The 10,299-nt window shown below is 44.5% G+C and overlaps 1 protein-coding gene across 2 annotated transcripts; it reads right to left on the reverse strand.

The window, feature by feature from the left end:
- Positions 1-6: 6 nt before the first annotated feature.
- On the reverse strand, positions 7-9,317 carry TRAFD1 (TRAF-type zinc finger domain containing 1). 2 transcript variants are annotated; one of them, XM_042865926.1, is made up of 11 exons: positions 8,908-9,317; positions 7,708-7,843; positions 7,581-7,634; positions 6,081-6,483; positions 4,494-4,760; positions 3,619-3,689; positions 3,220-3,432; positions 2,329-2,461; positions 1,734-2,046; positions 1,247-1,319; positions 7-867 (listed from the first exon to the last, which is right to left on the reverse strand). In XM_042865926.1, the coding sequence occupies exons 1-11, from the start codon at positions 8,949-8,951 to the stop codon at positions 823-825; spliced, it is 1,752 nt and encodes a 583-aa protein (XP_042721860.1). In that variant the 5' UTR covers positions 8,952-9,317; the 3' UTR covers positions 7-822. The 2 variants fall into 2 exon arrangements, with proteins under 2 accessions (XP_042721860.1, XP_042721861.1); XM_042865927.1 differs by lacking the exon at positions 8,908-9,317 and adding an exon at positions 8,259-8,337.
- Positions 9,318-10,299: the final 982 nt, after the last annotated feature.

Raw genomic sequence — 10,299 nt, forward strand, 5'->3', positions numbered from 1 at the left:
GCCGTGTTTCAGGATAACATTAGGTAAATTTATTACAAGGAGTTTTAAAAAGCATTGACTAATACAGCATTAAAAAGCATTTTACCACACAATCCTGGGATTAGAGCTCATCCACTAAAGAAGTCATGATCCCCCCTGCCCTCAGCCCTTCAGGTAACAAACTGGAATGTGCAGCTGCCTTCTGTGCTGTGGGGTCCATCCAGATCTGCTACGGTACAAGAGGAAGCTGCAAGGTAGCAGTAGCACCCTGTCCCCCTCTTCTAGCTGCTCACTACTCCAAACAGTTAGATTCAACGTGCCCACAGACCAGCCCCCCTCACAGCACTAGGTGTTCCCCAATACACCAGCACAGAGCATTGCACAGAGGGCTCTGACAAGATACTGCTTCCCCCTTGTCCCCCACCTCATCCTGGCTGAGAGCTTGCTTTGCTTTTCTTCATAGCACTGCTGCCTTCAGAATAACTAGCACTGTGCAAGCAGGAAACATGCCTAGAGATGAGTATGGCAAAAGAAATTCTCTTCAGTGGATGCTGCAAAAAGCTAGTATGGAAACAGGGATGATGTGGTTCCCTAAGGAGAAGCATATTAGCAAATACATATTTTAGGAAGTTGCTAGTGTTGATCACAGAAGTAGAAACCTGTAGTATACACTCACAAATTGAAAAATACATATATAAAATGGTAACTGCCCATAAAAATTTAAATTCATATAAAGTTTTCAATGACATGGCAATACAGCAATTACTTGCGTTCGGATAAATAAGTACTAGAGTGCATAGTGGAGCGCGTAGAGTGCTAGGTAAGTTTTTCATATGTGGTGGATCACTCTTCCTCTGGATAGCCAGGCTCAGGACCCTGGGGCTTTGCCTAAAAGGGAGGGGGGATTAAAAAAAAAAAAAAAAGCTGCTTTCAAAAGTTATTAGCTAAAGAACTATTGATAAAAACCTTGCTGAAGCAGGAAGGACTGCAAGTAGCTCATCATCCTGGCAACAGTCATCACAAAACCAGGCAAATGTATCCATCTCACCTAGGCACCGACTGGAGGGCTAACTGCTAGGAAACATTTGCTCTTCCTAAGCAATCCCATTCAGCAGAATGAGCCAAGCAAGCAGCAAACAATTCAGGAGCACCTAAACGCTTTCTAACATTCATACACTGAAAGACAGAAGAGCTATCTGTTGTACTCTGAAGCAGTGCAGAACGTAGAGCAAAGCACCAACCTCCTATCAGGTTCTGGCTGCCTTACCTTCACCTTCCTGTTCCTGAAGCCAACTGGAACATCTGACATCCCCGGATTCCTTCCTCCTTCACTTCTGATGCTGTAGAAGAAAAGCAGGGATGCTTTCAGATGAAGCAAGTCTACTGACTCCAGCCCTGTCACTGCTGAATAAGCAGTCCCTCCACACAAGAAGTTTAGAAGCTCTAGGAGGAAGCCCTGCATTCTTCTGAATCTGAAGGCAGTTATTGTTGTAGCAGAAGAGCCAACCCCTCTGCTCAATTGCCCTTAGGCATTTCAGTACATGTACATGTACAGTAGATTCAAAAAAAAAAGACCATGTGTGATTCAGCCTAGTGATAATTCAAGGTAGATTAAGCAGCAAAGAAAGTAAGTTTTGAGTCACGAAGGCACTATGATTTCTGCCTTTGCAGCAGCACAGTTCCCTCACTGTTTAGGACAGGCCTAGAGCAGCCACTGGACACTAAAGGCCGCACCTCAGCAAGCAAGGCAGTACCTTGGTTGGACTGGAGAAGTTCTGGACAAGCTGGATGTGAAGGTTTCTGAATGAAGGTTCTGAGTAGGTCTCACACGTGGTGTTGCCCCACCAGCAGGTTCACCTGCACCTCTGTTCTTCAGCCTCCCCTCACTACCAGCCACCTTCCTCGGCTTCCCTCTGGAGTTCAGGACATCACCAGTTCTCACAGTACCAGAAGAGGTCAGTGGTGCATTCCTGCCATTTGCTGCATTACTCAGTGCCCTGTTTCCTCGAGCAGGACAACTGAGCCTCTGCTGCCTGAAGCCTTCTATGCACCGAGGAGAAACATCTCCTGAGGGAAAATAACAAAGGGGAACTTAATAGGAAAGTAAACGCAACATCCATCCAGATAGAACCACACCTAACTTCCATTCAAGCAGTATAGGACTTCAAAAAAGAAATTTCTCAGGATACTGTATTTCAGACATTTACTCTTTCTTGCACAGAACTAGAACAATGGTAGAAGGTAGAATGCTTACGTTTTGGAGACAGAAAAGGCTAAGAACATCTATTCAGCTCAGAACACAAACAATGTGAAAAGGAAAGCAACACACCAAGTCTATTTTGCCCACACCTTGATGCCTGATTCGCCTCCGAGCCAGCTCTGGTGATTCTCTTCTCTCTCTGTTGTCTCGAGGAGATGGTGGCTGCTGTGATGGAAAGTTGTCTGCTGGGTTGGCTGTGGCTGGGCGCAAGTCACATTGGTCCTAAAGCAAACCATTGATTTGAGTATTGAATGACAGCCATTCAAATTTATTCTTGTAAAAACATTGCAGAGCATTGCCCTTCAAGAAGATTAAGGTTATTAGGGATTTGTTTTTTAGAAGAGGCAGATACTGGCTTGCTGACCCCCACTTTCTCTTACACACACAACCTAGGAATAGTTACTTGCTATCACAGGCCCTAAGGAAAGAAATGGAACTGCCATCACCAGCCAGAGCTGCTGAACACAGCCACCCTGCACATGGGGTACTGCTGCCAGCCAACCAACCAACACTGTTCTGCCTCACACATAGAGATCACTACAGAGCAAGTGTCAAGCATGTGGCAAGCAGCCCTGAACTACTGTCACTGTAAGTCTGATCAGGTTCCCAGTACCACCCTGACAGCAGTTGCCTACCTCTTCCCTTACCTACACAGGTTACAGCTTTGTGCTTCACTCCCACCTCAGCTGTGATTCATACAGCCTGGTTTCAGTGTGACTCCAACATGTAAACCAAGCATTCATATTGTGTAATCTCATGGCCCTTTCTTTAGTTTTCACTGAAGAACTTTTAAAGCAATTGTTCTTTTTTTCCCCACTAGGAGCCCCAGCATACCACAGCAGCTTAGCTGTTACCAATAGGGTTTATTTAGGAAGGTCTGATAGAGGGAACAGTTACAGGGGTTCCACTCCAGCAGGACACAGAACTTGGCAAACTTCTTGAACTAGACGTAACAGCACAGATTGAGCTCTGTTTATTACCTGATGATGAAAAAGTATCTCCTCTTCCAGTTGGATGCCACAAAATTCACAGGGAATGATAATGTTTCCTTCTTCCTGGACAGCTGGGTACCAGGATGAATAATCAGACCTACAGCTGTTGTACCCAACATCATGCAGACTGTCATGTTTTTGTGGATCCAGAGAACTTCTTTTACTGAAGGAGGCAAAGGCACTTGCTGGGTTACAACCTGTCTGTTAAGCAAGTGACACAGAAAAGTCAGCTATCTCATTTAGCACACCAGTTTTAAAATTAATGCTGAGCAAAGATAAAATCACTAGATTTTAACTGTATCACTGAGCAAACACTGCACCTTTGGTCACAGTAACAAACAAGTCTTAACTGCAAGCTCCTAGATACAATACAAAGAGGTACTAAACCTGATGAAGAATCAGATCTTCAGCAGGGTAGAGCTCCTCACAAAACTCACACGGCAACATGATCTCATCACCTGCAAAGCAATAATGGTTATATCCTCTACCATAAACAGCCTGGCTGCATTTGGATCAACTTAGATTCAAAATTGCTAAGCAGTCAATTCCTGTTCTGTAGCACAGAACAGCACCCAGAGCAAAAGCTAAGGTAATAGTTACTGTAATCCCACTTGTTGAGTTTTGCAAGTAAATCCATATCACCCAGAGAGAGAACAATGTTTTGGGGTCAATGGTTTGGTACAAAAGCCTATTAAAGTCTCAGATAAATCCCTTCGTACCATTTTCCCTTTCAAGTTAAATTGAAAATTGACACTTCAGGTCTCTTGCAGACATTGAATAAACATGATGGGAAGGCAGCAAGGAAGTTTGTTGTTACGAATCCCAAACCACTGATGAGCACAGTGTTTTTTGTTTCTAAAGGTACACCAGTGTTTCATTTAGAGCTGAAGGCATTTTTTCATCCCTGGAATAATATCAGTACTTATCCTCGTGTCGTTCTAAACAGTTATGAGTTGAAAAGACTTTCTGGATGAACATATCAAGGTCAGAGCTCCACTACACCTTTTAATCCTTTCTCCCCTGCCGTCTTGCTTTACTTCTGTTCAAAGTGGTATTACTGTTTTTTTGAGGGAACAGAAGACAAATTTTAAGGAAGAAATGGCATGCCTAAGCTATTATTAATTATTTAACAACTATTTAGAGGGAGTCTCAAAGAGCTTCACTTTGATCTACTTAGATGACCTTTGACACTCTGAATCCAAGAATCCTCTTTCTCTCTCAAACTTAAAAAAAAAACAACAACAACCAGCACTTATACTTACATTTCATGTGGTTTGAAGTGTTCAAAGACATTAAAGAGTCATAAGGAAAGGTATTTGAGTTGTCTGTTTCATTGGGAAAGGAAGATGGCACAAACTCTTTGGCATAGTGGTTTTCCCAGGCGTCCCTGTGAATCTCTGCTGCAGTATTATTGCGAGGATTATTCTCATTCTGAAGGCTAAGAGCCAACATGTGGTCTAAATTGGCATTCTGCTCTTCATAAAGCGAGTTAGTGCTTTTATTTCTCTCCAGCTGCTCCAGTCCATACTCTTCAAAAGATGAATATAAATTTTAGGTAATGTTAAACCTACAACAATTATTTAAGCACATTATTCTAGTTCACCAAGAGGGTTTCACATGTGGACACTCGTGGAGTTCATTATTTCAAAGCCTAGGAAACTCCCTGTATCAAATTGGGAAGAAGGAAAACATTCATCCTATTTTTGTTTGTAACAACAAAAAAGAGGAGAAAAAGAAAATAAAAAGTTGTTCCTCTTACACAAGCATTATCAAGTAAAGAAGTTCTGTATCCTACCTTATGAACAAGGTTCAATTCTAATACTGTCATCTACTCCTTCCTGAAGGCTGGAACTTTTCAGCCTTGACTCTTTAATATATGAGTAGGAAAACTAATTTCTTTTAATGATACTACATTGACAAATGGGGATTATACACATACAGAAGACGACGATGAAATATTTCCTGGTAGTAGAGTTATACATAAAAACAAGCAAACAACAACAGCAACAACAACAAACACAGCTTCAAAACAGGGCCCAAGATTGAACTGATGACGTCTAGAGGAAGGCTAACTCCTCCCCATGCTGGCATATTTCAAATACCCCCAGCATGTCATTCCTCTCAATTATATGAGAACTTTAAAGAAAACTTACACATGTATGAAAATCTTATTATGAACATTCTTTAGAATTCAGTACAAGTGGACAAGCTACAGTTCTCCAAGCATTTAGCTTCATTAACTAACCCCAGAAGTTATTTCTGCAAGCCAGGCAGTCTTTTATAGCAAAGACTGTAATGTAGTACTTTGCAGTGTCAAACCCTTCGAGTGGCCCCCAACAGAAAGCAGACACACGTTCAGCACAGAGCTCATGGAAAGGGCATGTCTTAAATGTGACACGACCCTCTGCACATGGAGGTGGGAGATTAGAGGCTTATGAGCAAGCAGGGCGTTTATAATAGTCTCAGCTATGTCCAGACAGGCTGTTACTGCAGAAATGCTCAGCACTGCATATGTGAACCACATACAGATCTTACCTAGCCTTCTACTTAAAGGAAGAGTGGAGTTGCTAAATAAAAATCAAAAGAATTCGAAGTGAGCAAACAATTCCAGTGTCCTTTTTAAGGTAGATACTTGTTGAGGTGATAGCACAGGCAACGTACTGGGCTTTCGTCACACCAGCTCCCTCAGCAGTTCTCCATTTATGTTCATACTTTCGCAGCCCTGTTCCACATAGTGCCACACTTATTGCCTCTAAGCTTTTCTTAGCCAGTTCCACATAAATCTTTTAGTTGGATCACTCGGCTCACATTAGATTCAAAATGAGTTATTACTTTCATCTCTACCTTACCTTGATTTTGATTTCTTTGTGTTCTCGAAACATTTCTTCTGCTCATGTCCTTAAGTGCTCCATCTCCTACGCAGCCGCTATAGATCTGCCTTTCTAGTGCCCTGGGCATCCTCCACAAAGGCCCAGCACGGTTATCTGATCTTAGCTGGTTTCTAATGTCTCGCAGGGCATGCAGACCTGCACCCTCTCCCTCAAAGCAAGGCACTGTTTTGCTTACTCGCTTCACCTCTTTCCCACAGACTTGGGGATGCTCCTTTAGATCTTTTACCATTACGTTAAGGCCACAACCACTGCACATCTCAGTCCTAGCTCCACAGTAACTTTCATGATCCTGAAGCTTATTGAAAGTAAGCTGGATGTCACAGTGCTGGCAGACTGCAGGACGCAAAGGGCACGCCAGTGTCTAAAAAAAGAAGAAGGGATTATTCTTCACACACGGAAGACGGAGGCAAAGGTAGATGGAGGTTCTCACTTCACTTAAGTTGAGCTTGCTATTGTTTCTCTAGCGAGATACAAAGCTACACTGAAGAGCAGCCTGAAATAAAATACTGTACAAGAAACATAAGAACGATACATTGTGTAACCTGTGTAGTCAGAAAGCTGTCAGCTGAAGCACTACCAGTGTCCAAAACATTCCTTTTACATCTGTAATGCTTTAACAGCTGGTTCACACAGTGCTTCTTAAAGCTAGTTTTTAAGAAGCATTCTTCACAGCCACATTTAGGCACTGCTGAAAGACATATTAGTGTGTGCTATACCAGGGAGCAGACTTGCAGCACATTTTCCACTCGCTCTTCACCCTACACTGAAGCTAAATATATATATAATACTTGTTATAATTGAAGATGCTGCAATAACACATCACCACTTTGTAAACACAAGTACTTCACAAACTTCCAGCATAAACTACTTGCAGTGTTTTGGACTGGGTGTATCTTCAAAGAAAAAACTGTTTTATTTCCTCATCAATAAGCAGATCTGCATGGCACTTCCAGAGTCTTTCACTGAGCCCCAAGGAAAATAAATAAAGGAATTTATAACAAGGTTGGCTGTGGCAGCAGAGAACTGCATTCTGGAATCCAAAAAATCCCTCTGTGCTCCAGGGTAGTTTATTTCACAAGGTTTTTTTAAAGATGTCTGTTTGGACACAAGTTATTAAAACTCATAACAATAGCAGCAGATACAAAAATGAGTAACATAAACGGATATATATTTTTTTCAGTTAATAATTGTATCCTGTACTTCTGAGGTCCTTTGCCATTTTTCATCTTGATCACTAACAAGAATCAAATTACTAATTATCATAGATAATGCTTTGATAGGAGGGCTTGAGCAAGCAGTTTCCCACAACTTCTTTCAGAGAACCTGAATTTAGAAAGCATTAAATAAAAGGGATGCAGACTGGAATCCAGGTCTTGGCTGACAGAAGGACTCAAGGAACAGCACTTGGAAATACCATGCAGAATCTCCCAAGTGTGTGTAAATATAAAGTACACCAACCTCGTGATCCTCCAAGAGGCTTTTTTCAACCTTCATACTGCACTTGCAGGTAACCTACAATAAACAGACCTCATTAGATCAGATGTCACAGAAATCAGCAACTTTAGGGGAGAAGTGTTGCCATCACCTGCACATGTTCAGAATCAACGTGGTTCTTCATCTCAGCCTTTGGGACTGATTCATTGCAGTAATGGCAGACTTCAAGATTTCTGCTACAGTGGATTTCATGAATGGTGAAGTTAGCAGCAGGAATATCCTTTTTGCTATGAGAAAATCACAGAGATCACTTCTCAGAAAACAACCTGACAACAATTTTAAGTAATCGTTTTTAAAGAAAAACTGCTAAGAAGGCTTTCTACAATTTTCCTGTTTAGAGAGCCAAGGAAGGAGAAGAGACAAAGAAAAGACAAGCCCAACCAGCGTTCCTACGTAGTCACAATGCAATCTATATATATTGCAGAGCTAACAATTTATCTTAAGGCAGCCTGAAAGTTCAAGGTTGATCCATTTCTTCATGTGAAAGAAAAATATAACAGCATACACAAGTTATCATCAACTTCAACAGACTTATCTGAAAAAGTAAAAATTTCCTCCCCAAAACAACTTGGCTCTAGCACAGTCCAGCACTGCTCTGCTTGGAAAAACCAAATAACCAACTCTGTTATGCCGGATCTTTACCTTCACTGCCTATTGCTTTGTGTCCTTCCTTGCCACAAAGTAAAAACACTGCAGGTACCAAGAAGTGAACACCTGGCCAAGCAGTGTGATCCAGCAGCAGCATGTGAACTGCATGTACTTCTGGCAAACAAACCAGACTAACACTGAAAGAAACAGTTCAGATTTCAGTGTCTCTCTTAGAAAAAAATGTGTGTTCAGCTGCTTACATTTAATATGCAACTTCTGAAAACCACATCACTATCAGTAGACATATGAGCGATGCTGGAGCTCCTGAAGAGAGCTAGCTTATCAGAGACACAACTGCCACATCAACATGTACATACTGACTATTTTTACATCCCTGCCTCCTAAAAATATGTGTCAAGAAAAGCTTTGAATCACATCCTCCTTGTCTACCTCACTGCAAATCAAGCTTTTGTTTTTACTGGACTGCTGTGGTAGCTGCCTGGTAATTCAGGAACTCAAGTAATGGTTGGGAAAACTTCGTTATAACCCATTAATACTTGGAGAAGGGGGAAAGGGGGAGGGGAAGAAAAACCCAACCGTTTCTAGAGAGAGTTGTTCGTTGACTCATAGCTTCTAACATTTCGTAGCACCCCAAGGCGATGTTATCACCCACCCCATCCCGCCGCCAGGTCTCGGCCCTTACCAGTTGCCACACAGCTGGGTCTGCACCTCCGTGACTGCAGCCATGGCCGCGCTCCGCTCGGGAATCGAAAGTGACAACACAGGCAGTTTCACTTCTGCTTGCTGGGGAGCCGCCCCCAAAGGCTGCGCTCCCAGCAGCCGCCCCGGAGCTCTGCCCGGCACGACACTTTGCGCTCAGCGATCCGTCCCGGGGCACCGCGCCACAGCGGCGGCCGGCGGCTCCTTCTTTCAGCTCCGGACCGGAACAGTCTGCGCCTCCCGGGGACGGCAAGGAGAGCCCTGCTCACCGCAGCGGAGCAGGGAGGCGAAAAAGCGATGAGGGAAGCGGCCCGGCAAGAGTTAACGACCAAACAGCCCCGCACACCACGCACCACAACCCGCCGACACCGGGCCTGGCCCCGCACTTCCTACCGGCCTCCTCGCGCCCGCCCCCTTCGCCCCCGCCCCCCTTCTCCTATTGGCCAGCAGGGAGCCGTTCCGCGAGCCGATTGGGTGAGGCGGTTGCCGCTCACCGGTTAAACGGCCCTCTGCCCCGCTCGGCACCGATTGGCTGACGCAGACGTCACCGGGCAGCGGGGCGGGGCGGCCTGGGATGGGGCTGTGAGCGCGGGGCTCCGTCTGTTGTTTGTTTGTATTTCCTCCTCCAAGGAAAGCAGCTGCTTCCGGAAGCGCCCCAACCTGGGCCGGTCCACAGCTCCATCGGTGCTCGGAGCACCAGGTGTCCCCAGGGATGGGGCACCACCACCTCACTGTGCAGTGCCTCACTGCCCTCAGTGCAAACAACTTTTTTCTTCTACCCAGTCTAAATCTCCCCTCTTTCAGTTTGAAACCGTGTCACCTTGTCCTGATTTCAAAAACCTTATCTCCTATTTATGCAGGAAAAGGTCCCACATCTTTACTGCGGTCTCAGGACACGCCTGGCAGCAGCCAAGCACAAGCACAGAGCTGCTGGGACTGAACGGTGTGCAGCTGCAGATGGTGCAGCGCAAAGTCAGCACTGACATGCAAGCCATCACAGCGAGGGCCCAGCTGGGCTCAGGCACTGCTTCCTAAGTAATGCCTCACCTTGCCTCTTCCAAAGCCAAAAGCAAACAAATGGGCATTGGCACAAAGGCAACCACGGCTCCTGATCTCTTGCCAAGACCGCTCTGCAATCCGCTTACAGCACAGCCCAGAAGCTGTTCACAAAGGACACACATGTGCTTGTGCTCAGCTTGTCCCACCCACACTTGGCCTGGCAGGGGGAAACTCAAAGCTATAAGCTGCAGAAAGCCCTCAACAGTGGACTGAAGCTGAACCAGCCAGGGTAGGGTTATAAGAAAGGGATGGACTCTTCAGCACTGTCTGTTGTTATAGGACAAGGGGAAATGGTTTCAGACTAAAAGAGGGGAGA

This window comes from Lagopus leucura, unplaced genomic scaffold (genome assembly GCF_019238085.1).
Source record: "Lagopus leucura isolate 7727_CA_CO unplaced genomic scaffold, USGS_WTPT01 Super-Scaffold_806, whole genome shotgun sequence".
In the NCBI taxonomy this organism is placed as follows: Eukaryota; Metazoa; Chordata; class Aves; order Galliformes; family Phasianidae; genus Lagopus; species Lagopus leucura.

What these genes read in the sequence shown, in the direction of transcription:
- TRAFD1 (XM_042865926.1), bottom strand. Translation starts at nt 8,951, where the DNA reads ATGGCTGCAGTCACGGAGGTGCAGACCCAGCTGTGTGGCAACTG. An exon ending in TTGATTCTGAACATGTGCAG is followed by an intron (nt 7,635 to 7,707) that starts GTGATGGCAACA and finishes TGTTTATTGTAG; the next exon opens with GTTACCTGCAAGTGCAGTAT. An exon ending in ACTTCTCCAGTCCAACCAAG is followed by an intron (nt 1,320 to 1,733) that starts GTACTGCCTTGC and finishes TTTCTTCTACAG; the next exon opens with CATCAGAAGTGAAGGAGGAA.